The 20559-nt window shown below is 33.2% G+C and overlaps 1 protein-coding gene across 4 annotated transcripts in view; it reads left to right on the top strand.

Annotated features, from left to right (window-relative positions):
• Nucleotides 1-20559, top strand: part of LOC106460817 (nucleolar protein 4-like) — an 88982-nt gene that overhangs the window by 33031 nt on the left and 35392 nt on the right. For 3 of the 4 annotated variants that reach the window (XR_002610848.1, XM_022387620.1, XM_022387618.1), the window contains exons 4-7: nucleotides 14980-15082; nucleotides 18228-18448; nucleotides 19300-19425; nucleotides 19958-20161. Coding sequence is in view for 3 of the 4 variants with exons in the window: in XM_022387620.1 (XP_022243328.1) it covers nucleotides 14980-15082; nucleotides 18228-18448; nucleotides 19300-19425; nucleotides 19958-20161 (654 nt within the window). In the remaining variant the exon portion in view is untranslated. The remainder of the gene's footprint in view (nucleotides 1-14979; nucleotides 15083-18227; nucleotides 18449-19299; nucleotides 19426-19957; nucleotides 20162-20559) is intronic. The other variant, XM_022387619.1, reaches the window with a different exon arrangement.

The raw sequence follows: 20559 nt of genomic DNA, 5'->3' as shown, positions 1-20559 counted from the left end.
GGCTATCTGTGCTCTGCCCATTACGGATATCGAAACCCAGTTTCTAACGTTGTAAGTCCTCATACATACCGCTGGGCCACTGGGGGGTACTACAACAATGAAACATGAATTTAAATTCCAGTAAATTAGGGTTTAAATAATTTGAACAGGTGAGGCTTTATCCTCTAATGTTAATAATAGTTTAATTAAGTCAATCTTTGACTTATAAGTTTTACTTGTACATCATTGTGTGGTAGCTTGTGTAGATTATGTAGATGTAGTAACTTGACTCGAGTAAAACGATTTAGTTATTTTTGTTGATTATACATGTGTGATAACTTGTGAGAATTATATATGTATGGTAACTAGTGTGAATTACATATATTTGTGGTAACATGTGTCCATTATATATATATGTCGTACCATATGTGAATCATTTCTTTCTGCGGTAGTTTGTGTGTATTATAAAGATATGGTAACTTTTGTGAGTCATATCTGTCTGTGGTAGCTTGTGTAAATTATAAAGATATGATAACTTTTGTGAGTCATATCTGTCTGTGGTAGCTTGTGTTAATTATAAAGATATGGTAACTTTGTTTAGTATATAAGTATTGTAACCTGTATATATTGTATATGCGTTGAAAGTCGTGTCAGTTATAAATATATGTGAGATTTTGTCAGGTATACACGAGCGATAATGAGATAGATGTGGTAACTTGTGTAGATTACACGTGTATGATAATTTGTGTGAATGATATATATATGATAACTTGTGTGAATGATATATATATGATAACTTGTGTGAATAATACTTACATCTATTTAATAACTTTTTGTCGGTTATATGTTGGTACTTTTGTCTACTGTATATATATATATATATTGTAAACTGTGCAGATCATGTGTTGTAGCCTGAGAAACATATGTAGTATTGGATATAATTATGCAAGCCCGAGGAAATGGGTAAAAAAGACAAATGATACTGGGATGCCATCCCTTTAGCGTGTGAAACTGAACTGCATCACAATACAGTTAAGTGTTCATAGTTGCAATTCAACCAATCATAAAGTGCCACACCAGCATAAAGCCCTTTTTATATTCATGTCGTTGCTTGTTACAGTTAAAACAAAAAAGGGTCCAAGTATTCCCTAAATTGTCCTTGTTTATCTTATCCACCTAAGAATTACATCTTTACAGGATTTGTTATTTTATTTAACTTGGCTTTTTATATCACAGCTTCATATAACTCACCATTTTATTCTAACTTGGATGTTGTTGTTTTTTGTACGTGTCAAATTTTTCGATCACATAAAAGTACAGGAAGCCATACTATGCCCAGTGGTAGTAGTATGAATCCAGTCATGGCTCCTAGAACTGAGATAACACATGTCAAGTGTGCAAAGATCAAAATTGTGGTTGTCTAATTTAAGTCCATGCAAACATTTAAAGCAAAACTATATGTTTTAGTGAGGGCGTATACAAAACTCCGAAACTGATACGAGGACGTGACACTGTTATTAATAGAAGCGGTAAAGGTAGAAAGGCAAAGCTCTCCCAGAGTGATGTTAATATCTCAAGGTTTGAGATAGAAGACGTCGAGTACAGATCTTGCTATAAGTACAGCTGTGAATGTTACCTTAAGAGCAGTTAAAGACACATCAGCATGAACTAGTCTCAATGAATATGTTACTGCTCGAAAACCGCGTTACTAAGAAGAGGTAACCCCCCAAAAAAAAACAGAAAAGGGCATCAGCTCTCAAAGCGTGGAATGTGCAAATCTAGGGACATGCGCTCATCACAGATAAGCTCAAGTTCGAACTGTTCGGCAACAAACAACAACAGTTTATTCGACGTTGGAAAGGAAAAAGGTTCGTAGTCAATGTATAACATCTATTTTAAAGCATGGCGGCGGATCAGTACAAGTTCTGGATTACATCTTAGTGATCTATAGAAAATAAACGACATCCTGACAGCTGACAAGTATAGACACATCCTAATCCATTATGCCATACCCTCGAGAACACAACTCATCGGGTGAGGCTTCATCTTTTAGTAAGACAATGATCCCAAGCATACAACAGATGTGGTGAAACATATCTTGAGTAAAAAAAAGAGACCGATGAAACACTCACATCTATCTCTTGGGCTGCACAAAGACCCCTTATGAACATTACTGAGTTCGTATGGGCTTACGTAAAAACTGAAAATGTGAGTAGGCGACCAAACAACATAACTGAATTGTAGGGAGTAATACATGACATTTGTGATAATATTCTGCCACCATGCATTGACAAACTGTGTGACAGCATGAAAAAAAAAATTGTAATGCAAATGGCTTACATTAATTGTACAAAACGTTATCAAGTTAAACACACACAAAAATATTTACTTTGATCTTGCTTTCAGTCTTATAAATGTTATAGGTTCTCATTTTCTGTAATATTTTACTTATAGCCTTAGCGCTTTATTTCTATTTCGTAATACATAAAATGCTTGAAAGGATGGGTGGTACATAATTAAACAATTTTAATAAGATTGTAAATAAAACTTACATGATATGTGAATTTGATGCAATTGTAACTTTTGATATCATCATCTTATTACATTATTTTATCCAATAAAAATCGGTGCATCAGTATTGTTTAACACACGAATAAGAACGTGCTGTGACCGCGCAGACACGATCAGAAGTCCAGTTACCTTGACACAGTTACCATAGTAACGTGTACTGTTACAGGACAGATTTGTCGCTAAGAGAGTCCCTGCATAAGCTTCAGAGAATACCTTGTAGTGTTGCCATACATAAAAAATGCATAGGTTTGTAATGCATAAAAGTGACTTTTGTTAAAGATTTAAAAAACGCATAGTATAATGGCAAAAAAAAAACACACGAGAATTTAAGATTATTCAAAACACGTGTATGTTTCTCACAAAATGCTCTGTTTTCGTATATCTTCATAAAGTTAAACTTAAAAAGATACCAGTTCACAGAAATAATAAAAAACGTATCTTCGTTTCCCTTAAAATCTTTAGACTAGGCATATTGTTTATACAACGTGAGTGCAATATATAGTTTCTATCATAAACACTGCATTTCATACTAAATACTCCACACACACACCTCCCCAGTGGCACAACAGTATGTCTGCGGACTTACAACGCTATAAACCGGGTTTCGATACCCGTGGTGGGAAAAGCACAGATAGCCCATCGTGTAGCTTTATGCTTAACTTCAAAAAATAAACAGAAGTTAATTTTACTCTAAATTCGTTTCCATATCGTAAAACATTTAGCATGTTGAAATATAGGTTCCCATTTACTTAGTTCATCATCATATGTTAATTTTGACTCTTGATTATTAAAAAGTATTATAAAACTTGAAATATTTACCTTTCTGCGCTCTCGGAAAGTTTTGTATTGATGCCACCTACCGATAAATAGAGAGGTTTATGGTAATTAGGTAAAACATAAATCAGCTATTTATTCTTATCGACTTGACAAAACATGAATACATAAAAAACCTTTATGATTTAAAACAGAGAAATAAACTAATTTACTGTTGCAATAACTTGGTTTCTAGTTACATAACTAAACATTTAACAAATATTTAACTCGGGTCGTTGTGGATTATTAGTTTATTTTTTATTTTTTGCGATATCAATATTCAATAACAAATCATTTCAACTGTTACTGGTCGCACATCAAAAGGCTAAAAGTTTGCTTGCTTTACTCAGGTTTTACAAGATTTCAGTAGTTTAAAGAAATATATCTTTTTTTTTGTTTGGATTGACATTCAAGAACTTAAGATAAAAGTTTTTAACTGGGACTAGATAGTAGACAAAGGTTGAGTACCTGGGACTAGATAGTAGACAAAGGTTGCGTACCTGGGACTAGATAGTAGACAAAGGTTGAGTACCTGGGAGTAGATAGTAGACAAAGGTTGAGTACCCTATAGTAAAACAAATCTCGTTACAGTCCATGTCGCCATGTTTGGTCGTTTTCTAACTGACGACTATTCTTCTTGACAAAGTCTTGCAGCGTAGTTTACACTGCAAAAGGCTTCGTCGTAATATTGTAATGCTCAAAGCACACCAGTCCTCCCTGTTTTCTTTTCATAATCCATCTAATGCACAAGGACGACGGTATCCAAGCGCCCGTTTCAACACTCCGATCACATAGAAATTCATAGGCACTGTGTCCGGTAACTTCGCTGCTATTGCCTCATATTGAATAGCATTAATACCCGTTTTATTCTCCAGCTGCTTGGGGTATGCGAAAGTTAAACGGACATTTCGTGGAAGCAGCTTGTGTATACGTGACTTTTATGTTTTTCTAGACGAAGATCCTTCTTGGTTATATGGGGTACTATTGGATGGCACACGTGGATGACTTTCGCCGCTGACCTTCTTGTATTTTCATCTGTTATAAGACACGTATTTTGATTACCACGGTGGATGTACAACTTATTGAAAGACTCTTTGGATGGTCCTGGTTTTACAAGTTGATGCATGTTCTTTCGTTTTCCAATGGCATTAACTAAGGACATTCATGCCTTTGAAATTCTAAATTCCTGATGCGAATACATCTAAATGATCTGAGTGTATGAATATTTTCCATCAAAAGGGGCTGCTACGTACTATTCCCTCAAACTATCAATTTGCAGTAACATCACACTGCCTACATAATGCTAAACAATGTCGAAATGTAGTTCTGATACAAACTGTTCCAACGCAACTTTGCATCGGCTGTGGTAGTCACGTGACTTGCTGATTTGCAGGTTCAAAATCGTTATAGCATAATGTACTCAACTTAATGCTTTCTAAAATGTGATATCCTTCCGCTAATTTAACTTATGGTAATTATGGCTTCTTGTTATTTAATGAAACATTCTAAACCACAATTTGTAGGATAAGCAGGCTTTTTTTTAGAACTGACTATATTATAGCATACACTTTCAAATTAAGTTTCTTTGAAATATAACGGAAAATAAATTATTTATACACTATCCAATGTGTGCACAATATAAGTATAACTTTAAAAATTCTAAACGTAAAGTATATATGTCTTAACGGCCACTCCTGATGACATAGATGATATATAATTTGTGTACATCTTTAGTAATGTCTTCACTTGTGATGAAGATTTTATATCATAAATAATCTTCTGAAAGCTAAGTTAGCCCTCACATATAGTGAAGGTTTTACCTAAGTTAGTGCCCTCACATATGATAAAAGTTTTACATCATAAGTAATTTAAATAAGTACCTATATCTATGAGAAAACATGTACTGGGTGTATCATTGCACAATACCTGAAATACTTTTTTAATACATAAAACTACAGTTTTCTTAAACTAATCCTTTAACATGACGTTCTGGGTATTAAGAACTTGCTAGCTTATTTGCATTACGTGTAACCAATTTTCACGTTTACATGAAACAGTGACAGGTATATTAAACATGATTTATACATATTTATATTTTTATTAACATCTGGATAATATTTAACAAAACTGTAAGACAAGTAACATTTGTCTACCTGCAAAATTATTAATTTTGTCGAGAAACTCAAATTTGGCAGAATTGAATAAAATTATTAGTTCTTTGAGAATTCACCAACCGGGCCATAAAGCAACAAGTAGACATATCATTTATATCAACAGACTACACCACGAAACGACAAGGGCGGTAGCTTATTCATCATGCTTGTTAGCCATTCAGACAACTCTCTTGTGGGGCTCGTTGCCATGGCAACGTCAAATGTCGACACCGTGCTTTGCCACAAAGCACCGTTCGCGAGGACGTCGTAATGGAACAGATTTTTTTATGTTTGTTAGTTTACAATGTGTTGGCAACTAAACCGATAACGAATATCTTTCTAGTAAAGCTTGATTTCATACAAATGTTATCTATTCTTAAGAAATTAAAGTGGTTGGTTAATCATAAACGTTTTTTTTCTCTTATTCTATTTATCATGGCTAAAGATGTGTCATCATAAAGATGCTTTGATGTTTCCACTGGTAGCTCAGAGGGAGGTTTGAAGGCTTATAACACTATAATCCAGGGTTTGATTTCCCGCAGTGGCCACAGCGCAGATAGGCCATTATGTAGGTTAACAACAAACAAAGTACCTTACTTCAAGAAAATTGGCTAATATTTAATCGTACTCAGTAACTAAATTACACAAAACCAAACAGAATCAACAGCTTTAAAAACTTAATTTATTGAGACGTCCCCCAGTGGATCAGTGGTACGTTTACAGAATTATATGGCCAGAATCCTGGATTCTATTCCCTGTTGTGAACATAGCGCAAGTAGACAGTAGACTATGGTATAGCTTTGCGCTAAAACAAACAAAATAATTAGGATATTAAAAAGGTGCATAATAAAAATGAAGACTTACGAATGATAAAGAGAATTACAACCTCAATATGCATATCAGAATATTGTTATTTTTTTGTATAATGTTATCAATTTAGCAAAATGGTTATCTCTATATTAACCTCGCTGTTTTGGTCAGTATAAACAAGCCTCACGCTAGGTTGGTTGTTTTTCGACCTCTCATTCAAGATGATGGCCGTCAGTAGACACAGCCATATTGAATGACTTCTAACGCACCTGCCCCCCCCCCCACCACCACCACCCCATTGGCACAGCGGTATGTCTGCGGACTTACAACGCTAGAAACCGGGTTTGGCAGAGCACAGATAGCCCTTGTTGTATTTTTGTGCTTAATTTCAACCAACCAAACAAACAATCTAACACACCTAGCAACTGGAGCACTTCGTATTGAGGCACTATCGTCCATCAATAACGTTTTCAATAATAATGGGTTAGTAATTTACCACGAAAACCATGATTATCGAGATGAGTAAGGATTCTAAATTCGAAGCATGTTCAAAAATTAGTTAGAAACTCACCAAATAAGTAATTAGTAAAGTTAGTAAATCACTTAGTGATTAGTACATCACTTAGTGAGTAGTAAATCACTTAGTGATTAGTACATCACTTAGTGAGTAGTAAATCACTTAGTAATTAGTACATCACTTAATAAAGTTTTAAGTAAGTGGGGGTAAAAAGAGAACTTAAAAGTGACCTTATAGCTAGATGAATAAAGTTAAAGACAAAAATCAATAAACGCTTAACACACTTAAAGAAATTCAGTATTAACAACAACGAACATGTATAGATAGAAAAAACTTACTGAATACTTAGATTATTTCGATAGCAACCATGTCATAACCCCGCTGATAAAGCAGCTAACAGCTTTATTTTTTACTTTAAAAAAGTTTTATATCACAACTTTATTTAAAAAACTAAGCTTTAATTTGAAAACATAAAAAACCCTCGGGTAACGAGGTGTATAGAAACTGTAAAATCGATATAGAAAGCAATATACATAAATACATTCGAGTTTTATCAGACTTTGATGTACACACCGTTAAATCTGACAATGTGATACCTAAATTATTTTGGATTCCCTGATCACCTAAAACACCATACAAATACAAGTTTATTACCGGATTTATCAGGTATAAGAGGTAGGGGTATGAAATACATCAAAGAAACATTATAATATTATCAAAAAGAGAACCGGTATTAATACGTATATTATCTATCGAATTTAAAGAAAGAATTAAAGGCTTTAAAGCCATAACAACTTGATTTTAGTAATCTTTACAGTGGTCTTCCTAGAGATAAAAATAAAAGTACTTTCATCAAATATTTCAAGGTCTTTTAATAATTCGGGTAAATTACTTCTGTGCTTCAATAAACACGGAACTCTGACGTCACTCACAAAAAATGCTTCTGTTTCACATCAAACGAATTCTTATAAGCCATGTATTTTTACTTGATAATACACTTTTACAATTTGACCAACATGTCTTGTAACAGGTACAAGTAGTTACATGGTAGGTAACTTCAGCCCACAGATTTGTATTTATTCGGACTAGAATTTACATGCATTACAAATCATATTAAGAAAAAATATATATAGTAAAACTTTGTACATCAGTCGAGCTTGTTGATATATTCTTCTACCGAATTATCAAGGGTTTTTAGACACAACCGAACAAATCTATTCATCAGACCTCACTCTAAAATAAGTTGTTCACTAAAACCAAAGTTTTAAATCTGGATTTAGATATCAACATCATTATACTGACGTACAAGTTTTACAATAAATACGGTCACTTTCATCTTTGAGGTTGAAAATTTTCCATTTACAAATACGAATACTCCAAATAAATTATGTTGCATTATTTATTACATGTAATACAATTTGTTCAACATTACAAGACTTCTTCGATAGAGCTCGTAAACTCACTCTCATTTTCCACAAACGAGATTTCTCATTTTCAACACAAATTTCACTATACACTGCGAGAAACTCAATAATATTCTAGTTATAATATTCAACAATACTTTAGCTAGGAAACTCAACAATATTCTAGTTATAAGACACAACAATATTCTAGTTATAAAACTCAACAATATTCTAGTTATAAAACACAACAATATTCTAGTTATAAAGCTCAACATTATTCTAGTTATAACACTCAACAATATTTTAGCTATGAAATTCAACAATATTCTAGTTATAAAACATAATAATATTCTAGTTATAAAACTCAACAATATTTTAGCTAGAAACTCAACAATATTCTAGCTAGGAAAATCAACAATATTCTAACTACAGATATATGAGTTTAGAAGTTTCACAGAACATTACGACTTTTTAAAACATTCACGTTTATTCTGTAATTCTTTTAGTGTATTGACCACCACTGCTTGTATCTGCCGTTAAATTAAGTTTTTGTTATGTATATTTAATACTAGCTATGTAAAAGTTCCATATTTAGTATGATGTTACGTCATTAGTTTAGAGGCATTAATTTTTGATAATTATTTTCTTTAGTACATTAAAGAGTGTGGTAAATTCTCTAAATCTTATTGTTGTCATTGAATTTTGTATAGGCTTATTATGTTTACGTTCATGCTTTTACAGAAGATTTAACGTTATTAATTGCTTCCTGTAACCAGATCTATGTGTTTTTTAAGTGTTAGGGGTTAGTTAAAGTGAGAGTAATAGTGATAGACACACCTCATAACGTGTTTAGCCTTTGTGTTTTCTTTGATTATCTTTACCATTTTTATATTTTCATGGATGGTTTAGATCCTTATTTTACTATTTTCTATCCTTATAAACATTATTTTTGGTTGTACTATAGGTACATTACTTACTCGACAAAGTTTAAGGGGGGACCTTATGTCGTTGTAAAATTGTCACAGAAGCCACTCTCCTCTAAGGTTACACTGATGAGCTGCTTAATGAGTTTCATTGGTCAAAGAGAAAATCAGGAAAAATTGGTAAAAAGAAATCAAGCATGTTATAGTGATGTTAGTTTTTCGAAGAACATAATTATACGATAATAGTTCAAACCAACAGCTAATATTTCTGTGTTTCCTAAGAAAGGTATACTATATTATTAATTTATTGTTACTTTCATCAACAGTTTTAGCTAAAATGTTTAATATGTCGAATGTTATTTGTTTGTACTTTTATTATAGAGATTGTTTCACATTGTTAGCTTAATATATATCTTTAACACGAACTTAAATCTTCTATGTTGGCCGAACCTCGTGAGATGTTATTGGGTTTATGGCCGAAAATATTGTAAACATAAAAAATACCCAACTAATAAAACAACGCATTCTAATCTTTATAAGTTGTAAAAGTATGTTTAATTAGTTATGTTGATTACCAGGTGTATTTTTTATTTCACTCTATGAACATAGCTTGCTCTGTTCGGAAATAAATATTAGAATGAAATAGCACGAATACCCATTAAATTTTCCACCTGCTTGAGGTATGTTGGCGAAGCAGCTTGTGTACACGTGACCTGTGTCGCTTTTCCAGAAAAAAAGACTTACCTCATTATGTTGTGTACTGTTGCATGAGACACGTGGACGACTTTTGCAATTGACCTTTCAGTTCATGGATTTTCATCTGTTACAAGATTTTGCTTATCACAGATGAGGTACGACTTGTCTCATGTCTCTTTATGGATGGTCCTGGTGCCCCGATTTTATCTATCTTCCTTTATTTTCCAATGACATTAAATAGAAAGGATATCCCCGATCTGAAAACATCTTTTTGATCTGAGTGCATGAATATGTTGAGTCAGAAAGGATTGTTATATACTCTTCCTAAAAGCCATAAACTTTTCGGTGGCATCAAACAATTCAAACAATGCCAACATGTTTACACACACGCACATACACACACACTTAAATTAGTATGTTTTAGGAAATACACACGAGTATTTGTATTTTTACTCTATTTATTACTTAATAAATATAATAACCGATTAAACAAATCTTTAGTTTTCCTTCTTCACAGCTGCTTTAAACAGTTTCTAGTTCACCAGATTCATTTTTACCCATTATTTTTCGTTTTGCTTGTGTGACGGACTTATCAATGAGGTTTTGTCTAATATGTTAATAGAATATGATTTTTGTGGGGTATTATCTTAAAAATTTCTGTAATACTTGTCAAAAAATTTCATATACCAATCGTTTAGCTGCGCTTATTATATTTGCCTCAGATAACAACTTGTTTATTTTGTGTTTGCTTATGTTCTAACATCATTAACTAGGACCTGTAAATACGTGTAGCTACTCTTCCATTACTTTTCTCATGTTGAGATTCGTCGTCTTCAATAAAGCTACTACTTCCTTTAGAACTATCATCATAAGGAGTGTTATCAGTGGAATTCCCCTTCCTACGTTCGTTTCTCCAGAAACATCAACCTCATCCAATATATTCTTTTTGATGAGAATGTTTTTCACTCTAAATGTCATAAAATAACGTTTCTTCCTCTTCTTTCCGTCCATTCATTTTTTTCAATTAAACTTTCGAGTAAGGAACTTCATAGACAATCTTCATCCTGATGTGATTACAAAGTATAAGAAAGAACTTTAGCCTAAGACCAACGTAATATGACTAAATATGGAGATACGAGTTGATTTTGAAGCCATAACATTGGTTAACATGAGCATTTCAAGTTACTACTGACAACAACACAAGCTACAAGTTATATTCATGAGTTGCTCAGGATCATTTTAAGTTATTTGTTTAATTAAATTATTATTTAATTAAAAGCAACTCATACGAGCTTGAATTTCAATTATCATATTCGTAAGTTATTGAATAGCTGCTCAAAAGCAACACTAGTTAACCATAAAACATTAATATTTGCTTGAAAACAAATCATAAGTAATGTGAGGAACCTATAACACGAATATAAATGAAATAAATTCAGTTACTAATTAACTAATATTGAACACTGTTCTACTTTACTATTAAATTCCTACCAGTTCCATACCATCATTTTGAGGGATTGAGCTACTTTGACACACACACACACACACACATATATATATATACCTGTTTGCTACATTTTCTAGACGTTAAGAGAAATTCCAAAGATTACGTGCCGAATACGTTTGTTCTTAGTCAGTATTCAAAAATCGTTTGCTTAGATAATTTTGTGTAGGAAATACAATTGAGAGCTCAATATAACTGACTTATGGTCTGATACCTGGTCAACTGTTATTCTAATAGATTGTATAGATTTTAATGAAGATACACAATAGTATCGTTGATTATTTTGTTTATATATAACACATATTCATGAGTTAATTAATGTCTTAAACAATATATTACTATTCTAAGTTGTAGCGATTTCAACTTCTAGCTTCAACGAAATAACTATTTAAAACCCAATGTTTTAATACATTAAGTTTAACTGCATAGCCACCCGGTTAATTTCACGATAGTACATGGAAAATTAGGGTTAAGAGTTATTTCTACATGTTAATAAAATCCTCGGAATTAATAACAAGTATGTAGATTATTCAGCTCTTTCCGAACTTCTGATGTTGATAACCTAGTAAATTATATACTGTTATACACCAAAACAACTTTCAACTACTGAATTGTATTATGGCTTATAAATAATATTGAAAGTAACTCTTGGATAAAAATCCATTCAAAGACATTACACCTCGATGGTAGAATTGTACACAAGACAATTTAAGCTTAAGTTAAGTAAATAGGAAGTTAAGCCTACCTTTCGATAAATGTATAACTATGCCAATATTAGGTTATGTAAATGAAAAAAAAAAGTTAGGGATAAACATCGTTAATCTGGTTAAAATAGAAAAAAAACGTTCCAGTTGGACGATTCTCCTTTTAGTCCAAAAGGGATAGTTTTAAAGGTTGAGAGTGACATGAAAGTAGAAGATTGTTTGACTTTGACTAATTGGTAAAAACCGTAGTGTCATTATCATATGTGATTTTCCTAGTACGATTTGTTAGACCGCTAGAAGATATGAAGTTGGCTTCATTAATAATATCCTTAATGGTAAGTTATTAGTCAAATAATAATATTTGAAGTGTTTGGAGTATTTAGTTTGTCAGAGGTCATCCAATACGGCTGCGCCAAGGTTAAATGCACCTATTCAATTAGTTATCTACTTATATGTTTGTTTCTATGTTCATCTTGTTATACATGCTCCCCGTCACACCAAACATGCTCGCCCTTTCAGCCGTGGGAGCGTTATAATGTGACGGTCAATCCCACTATTCGTTGGTAAAAGAGTAGCCTAAGAGTTGGAGGTGGGTGGTGATGACTAGCTGCCTTCCCTCTAGTCTTACACCGCTAAATTAGGGACGACTAGCGCAGATAGCCCTCGTGTAGCTTTGCATAACAAACAAACATACAAACTATAATTGTTCTGTAAAATACTATTTTTTACACATTTCGACTTTAATGATATACATTTAAGATCTTAGTTAGTGAATTTTTAAAGAAATCCTATTTCTATTTTCGTTTTTTTTACATCAGTCATTCTTTCTTTCCTCAAAAAAAAATGTTCTAATGGCCATGAAGTTCCAGAGTAAATCTGGCCAAACCACATCCTCTTTCCAACACTTTTACCTTCCTCTTCCTGATAAGGAATTCTATCACTAGCTCTCCAGGGTTGGAAGGACCAGGTTTCGTTCATCCACATGATTATGCTCGACCAAATTGGAAGCTAGGTAGAGAATGCCACAGAAGTTTCTCTCTTCACAGAATCGTTTAAGAACACGCGTGTACACCTAGTTTAAAGAAGTATGTAATTAGAGAGAAAATGCGCATTGCCAAGTATAATAATGTCTTTTTTTGGGGGTATATACATATATGTTGGGAATACTTCAACGTAAACCTAAATTGCATTTTTTTATATCATACATATTATAAGTAAACGTCAGAGCATATTTAATATGTACTAAAATGTCCTATGAAAAGTACGATTAGATATACTGTTTGACGTTTCATTTTATTTAATAAAAATTTATCCTTTCTGTGTCGAAGCCAGTTTCCAGCACAGGAGTAATGACAATAAGAGCGTTGGCATATCTGAGTTCCTGTCTTTTTTGCAACGGAAATCGTTATCTTTTTTTTTCTAGGGGGGGGGGGTCATCCATAGTATGATAACGTTAATCATGCCTATTAATAAATAACTAAACCATTCCTGGAGAGTAATTTAAGTCAAAATCAGAGAAATTTCAGTAAACACATTATTTGATGATTAGTGCTCTTTAATGAAAATCTTATAAGTTTGTATTTTTTTATAAAACACGTTATTAGATGAATCTGGAGTGCTTTATTGTTGTTGTTATCCTAGTGCAGAGCTACACAATGAATTATCTACACTCAGTCCACTAGGGGAATCGAATTCCGGATCTTAACATTCGAATGCTGTAATGAAAATATTATTAGATGATTTTGTTTGTTTGTAATTAAGCACAAAGCTACACAATGGGCTATCTGTGCTCTGGCCACCACGGGTATCGAAACCCGGATTCTAGCGTTGTAAGTCCGCAGACATACCGCTGTGCCACTGGGGGGCTATTAGATGAGCTCATACCTCTTATAACGTAATTAACTGAAAACTGGAGTGCTTTATTGAGTTTGCACCTTTTATAAAACATATTTAAATGAACCGGAGTGCTTTACTGAAAGTGTTATTAGATAAGTTCATGTCTGTTATAAAACACATTATTAGATGAACTGGTGTATTTTATTAATGTTAATAGATGGTCCCAGCCTTTTATAACCCACAATATTAGATGAACTGGTGTGTTTAACTAATGTTAATTTTTCAGTAAAACACACTATTTCATCTAATAATGTGTATTATAAAAGGCGTGGATCGTCTACTAACATCAGAAAAATACATCAGTTCATCTAATAATGTTTATTATATAAGGCGTGGATCGTCTATTAACATCAGAAAAACACATCAGTTCATCCAATAATGTGTATTATAAAAGGCTGGGACCATCTTTTCATTCAATTCATTCGTTCCCTTCATAAATGAATAAGAAATCTGAAATTCTTGTTATAAACCATTGCTTGTTTGAGGGAGTAACTATTTCATTAATCTTATATATATACTCTTTCTAAGAGTCAGGTAAAATCTATACATTTTGCTGGTTCTGCTACTTGCCTGTTGGTGGTCATTTGCGAGATGAGGCAACGACTGGACTCTCCTCTGAATAACAGAATTGATTTCTACCTGTAATTAATTAACTTTTAAAGGTTTTCGCAGCTCTTGCACTTTCAAACCACCTATTCTTGGAAAACAAAGCTTGCGCAGTTAATAACACTGCCCCCTACAAGTACTGAATGTAACTATTTTTTTACTTTATTCTTCTGAAGAAGAATAGTAAACTATTCGAAAGCGCTCGAGTTTTGGGTGTCGTTTGAAAACCATTATTTTTTATGGTGTTTTTGGTAGTATTTCGTGTAAGCCAGTTAGATGACAGCTTAAGCCTATGACATTTTCATTTTTGTATAACTTTATAATAGTCAGTTTGTAAAAATGTCCCGAAAATATTATATATGTGTATATATATCATGATGGTTTTTGTTCGTGTGTATTTTCAGGAAATTACTTCAAACACTGAGAGCGAGAGCAGCGAGAACGAAACAGCAGCGCTCTCTACTACAGACGGGGGAAATTATTCTACAATGATTGAAGCTAACGGAGGTAAAATTTAAAAAAAAACACCACTTATTATAGTAGCAACAAACAACTGACAAAAACATAGTATGATTTATTGCTTATTACTTTGCGGATTTACTCATTTTAATGTTGATTTAAATGATGCACGATTATTTTTTAACAAATCGGTCATTTAAATTGAAGTTATAGTTAATCTGTAATGTATTTCAAATAATAATGTAATCATACGTTTTTGAATGTAATTCTTTTTTTACGGCTACTAAAGCTTAAATCTTAGTGCTGAAGGAATGTTAATGACTTCACTTTAATAACAAACACATATAGTTAAATTTTATGTTTATTATTTACACATTCATCTACAAGGGCAAGGATCTATAAGATGGGAGTTTTTAGCCAATTCTCTATTTATGGTCACCTTATTTTATTATATAATGAAAACTTCGAAAATAACCAAAGAATCGCCCTTAATGTTGGCCATAACTCACACATAGAAATATATTATTTTACATATTGTATGGACTAAACGTCCAAATTCCACCTTCGTTTGGTTTTGTTTTTGTAATTTAGGAACAAAGGTGCATAATGGGCTATCTGTGCTCTGCCCACAATGGGTATCGAAACTGGTTTCTAGCGTTGTAAGTCCGTAGACATTTCACTGTGCCACTGGGGGGGGGGGCAAATTCTACCTTCAGTGACTGTCTTGTTTATCAGAAGTGGCAATGGTTATTGTCGCTGCATCCTGAACACCGTCAAGTATAGACGTTGATCTTATGAACCTGTGTTCGTTGTGTCATTAGAGTCTCAGGAACCACATTATTTGGCCTGTGTGTGTGTGTGTGTATGGATGTGCACAAAAACCCACTATTACGCCAGAATGATATAGGTGGGTCGTTCTGTCGTCTCAATCCAGAGAGAGTATACCTTACTTAAAGCATGGCAGGACAGAATATTTGCACAGAGACGAACTCCACTTTTACTACTGGCCCACACATCATTCGCTCTTTCCTCATGAAGATGACCCTGTGTATATGATGCCGCCTTCCACAGCTAATAGACACCAAGCCATCGGCTACATCATTCTTTGGACAACAATATCGTCAGCATAACTCTTTTTTGGACAGAAGTATTTTAGTTACTGATACCACTTTGTATTGTCTAAATCCACGATACAGGGGTAAAAAGTATCCATCAAAGTAGAAAAATCTGAGTATTTTCCTTTCTTTACACTTAAGATATGTTTCCAAACACAGATTTGTCTGTTTGTTTTTAGAAAATTCGCACAAAGCTACAGCTAGAGTTGTCTGTGCATAACCGTCCTTAATGTTGAATTCACAGATTAGAGGAAAAGCTGATAAAAAGCGCCAATCGCCAACTCTTGGCTATTCTTTTCTAACTGAATATTAGGATTTGACCGTCATTTATATGTTGTATCAACGGCCTAAAGTGCAAAGCACATTTTTGCAGCTGTAGCCCTGAACCATGAACCCAGAGATCCACAGTTTGTGCACATTAACCACTAGGCCATGCTCGTACCCTCCAAACCCAGAAATGTAGAGAGAATTCTATTGGATAATCCATTAGAAGTTTAACAAAAATAGCCAAATAGGTTCGCCCAGATCTTACATGGCTATTCTTTAAAGATGGAATCCTGGAAGACAGATCATGAAACACAGATTTGATCAGTCCAACTCAAAGTATTCACCAGCAGCTAGTCTTTCAGATCTATCAAAATCTATTCCACCTGATCTTTGTTTGCTGCTTCATGTGTACTCTCCAATCACATCCATTCTGTTTCAGTTGGAATGATATTTGCATCTATCACCTGCCACGTGTTAGATACAGACTACTTTCTCTCCAGGCGACTTGTGGAGCATGAAGCTCCAGCAAGAATGGATTGTCTCTTAATGGCTCAGTGGTAAGTCTTAAACGTTGAAAGCTTGTGCAGTGTAGTTTGCTCAGGGATTCTTCAGGACTGGAATGTGCAGGAAGCGCAATACTTGATTCACTTCTATAAATTTTGCTTCACCTTGAAGGTAATTACAAGGTGTATGGTGTTTCGATTACTAGTATTGTAAATGGAATTTGATACAAATGGTCCACTTTTGGCACGATTTTTTTTCTCTTTCAAGGTATTTCCTTAGTTCTCATATGCACCTTTTCCATTTAGGGCCACATTTCAAATGACATATCTGTATTTCTACTGAACAGCTGAATGATATCTCGCTAACGATACTCCAGTGTAGGCATTATAAGTCACTCAGTAAGCAATATGTCAAACATAATTGATTTCATAACTATAAAAGTGTCTCATTTTCATTGTATAATGTAATTTCTTATGTGTAACCATGCAACTGACTCAATTGAGCAAGCAATAAAAATAAAGTATATTTGTTCAATGGTTACTCTTTGAATGTTTTACACTTGTATCACAAAATAGAAGATATGAACACTTTGAAATATGTAAAAAACAATAACAACAGATGTTTACACTTTAATAGGAATAATATTTATTTTGGTAAGATAACTAACACGTCCTTAAGCGTTATCATCTTTTAACATTCATGACAAATCATAACAATAACCAACAATCTTACGACCGAGTCCGTTTAACGATGACTTTCATATTACTAACGTGATGTAAAGTAGAAATCTACCGTAAACTTAGAAAATTTGCAGAGGCATTGCTACACAAAATTCGATACATGCGAAAATAATAAAAAGTGTGGTAATATATATGTTATTTTATACAAAAATATCCTATGACAATTGTTTGTTTGTTTTGAAGTTAAGCACAAATCTACACAATGGGCTATCTGTGCTCTGCCCACCACGGGTATCGAAACCCGGTTTCTAGCGTTGGAAGTCCGCAGATATGCCGCTGTGCCACTGGGGGACTGCCTATGGCAATACTGTTACTGGTGAAACAATTTCCATAATATGTTTTGTCCGTCAGTTGTGGAGAAAGTTCAATCTTCGTGGTTGGCCAGTAAAACAAGAAAGTGTTCTTTTCTAGGACATTTAAATTAAAAATAAAAGTTTTACAGGTAAATATGATTTCAGAAAATGTAACGCAGTTGGTTAATTTACAATTGCATCAATTCTATTCCCTTTCTCTAAATATATACATATATAAAAGCTTATCAGTTTAATGACTCCTTTAATAACAAAGCTCATCATATTTTACGAGAAGATGAAGACAGAAAAGAAAGTACAAATGAAGAGATCCCTAACGAAGAAACTGGAACTTCCCCAAAAGACACACCTCTTGATATGAGTGCGTTAAAAAGAGAAAACGGTGAAGTTAAATGTTCCGAGGAAGAACCAATCAACATGATCAAAACCGCGGACATCAACAGCTCTGATCAGTGTCGTCCTCTACATTATTGGACAGTGAGTTACAGAATCGAGATTTTTGTGTACTTAATCATAGAGGATTTAAAGTTTCTTTTAATGCTGGTTAAACCATCACCATATAAAGTTGACTAAATGATTTTACGAAATTTAATAAAAATAGATAGCACCTGCTTTTAAAGCGTGCTTCTGCTTAATGGATAAATCGTTTCATAGGGCAACAAGCTGTTGGCTATTGTTAGGCTAGTCAATGTAATAAACCTTTGCAACATGTGTATCTTTCAGGTTTTCAGTACTTAGAAGTATGTATCTTTCAGGATTTTATTACGTAGCAGTATTGTCTCACAGGATTTTATTACTTAATAGTATTTATCTCTCAGGATTTTATTACTTAATAGTATTTATCTTTCAGGATTTCAATACTTATCACTATGAATCTACGTGACTTGAATATTTTAAAGTAACCATAGTGACTAGAAAATAGGAAAAGTAACCAAGACAACATGAAAGGATTGATAACTGTCAGGGGTAGTTTTGAAGAAAAAAATTATTGAGGTAAAACTGAAAGCTGAAAGGTAACTTGAAAAGTAAAAGATCACGAAAAATAGTCGCTGTAAAAAAAATAAAAATAACTCTGATCATTTTAATCTAACGTGCAGCTTATATAAGACTGATTATTGTTTTATCTTGAAAAAATAATGTGAAAATCAATTACCTATTTTCTAACACTACTACTGTAGTTTTTCTTAACCCTTATTTTTAATTATAGATAAACAAACTGATATAATGTGTGTACACTTATAGAAATATTTTCTAGTTTCAGGACGTCTTCATCAGAAAAGTTATTATTTCATACATTTATCATTACTGTTCACTGCCACTTCTTTCAGAGTCCCAACATCGAAACTTCGGCAACTCTCGACGGCATAAAGGAAGACGAAGACGATGACGAAGAAGATGACACAGACAGAATTGACGTAAATGCATACGACCCTGAACGACTGAAGGCTTTTAATGTAAATAGGAATAGATGTGTGAACTAATACAGATTATACAACCCTTTTCCACTACTGCCAACACATAGTCATTACTACTTATTTTTAATTGTTGATTACTTCAAGAATTATTTAAAGCTCATCGTGAAAGTTAACAAACTAGCTTTTAAAATCAAGGCCTTACGGATGTATTAATACAACTATTAGGTTAAAGTACGTTACATCATACTTATTATTAACAGCAGCCAGATTGGTTTGCCATTCATATTGTGTAGAATGTTTTGTTTGTTTATTCTCAATTACCCATTTGTTAGAATCATATGATCATTAGTTAACTTTTTCAGGGGGGGGGGGGGACTTACAGAAACTGACTTCCACGTGAACCGGAGAAAGAGGTGTTTAGACATATTTCTGTTTATTTAAAATCATTAGGTTCAGATGAAAGCCATTTGTCCGAAATCATGATCAAAATTTATCATTTTTTTCGAAACTTCTGTTTTCTAAGTTTCGTGTATTTTATGATATATTATTCGTGTTTTATCAATATTTTTAGATGTTTGTTCGGTTGTTCATCGACGAAAATCTAGATCGGATGGTACCAATCTCCCGTCAACCAAAGGATAAGATACAGGCTATTATTGATTCGTGCTCTCGGCAGTTTCCGGAATTCTCCGACCGAGCTCGGAAACGAATAAGAACTTATCTCAAATCTTGCAGAAGAACAAAACGAGCACGGGATCATAATGGTTGGGATTTTGTGAGTATTTTAATTTTGTATTATCTCTAACTAAGCCCTGTATTTACTTCATTATTTATAAATTAATAACTAAAAAATAAGCAATTATTTCATTTAAAAAGTTAGAAAGAAAAACACGATTTTTTTACTTTTATAATTTCAGTACAATCGAACTTTAAACGAAACGACCATGCAAAATCTTTTAGAATTTCAGAAAATGCTTTCGTAGGTTTTACAGAATATGTTAAAACAAATCTTTGAAGTTTTAAGCAGGTTATTAATCTCAAATAAAGAAACTTTTATCTATGATTAGTCTCACTGGGCTACATAATATGCTCAAACAGAAAGAAAGAATACATTTCGCTATACTTATTGAATGGAACTTAACGATAAAAATGTAGCCTAATTCACTAAGCCTG

The sequence above is a fragment of the Limulus polyphemus genome, unplaced genomic scaffold (assembly GCF_000517525.1).
Source record: "Limulus polyphemus unplaced genomic scaffold, Limulus_polyphemus-2.1.2 Scaffold842, whole genome shotgun sequence".
NCBI lineage: Eukaryota > Metazoa > Arthropoda > Merostomata > Xiphosura > Limulidae > Limulus > Limulus polyphemus.
The sequence above is the reverse complement of the archived record's forward strand: the minus strand, read 5'-3'. Positions and strand labels throughout refer to the sequence as shown.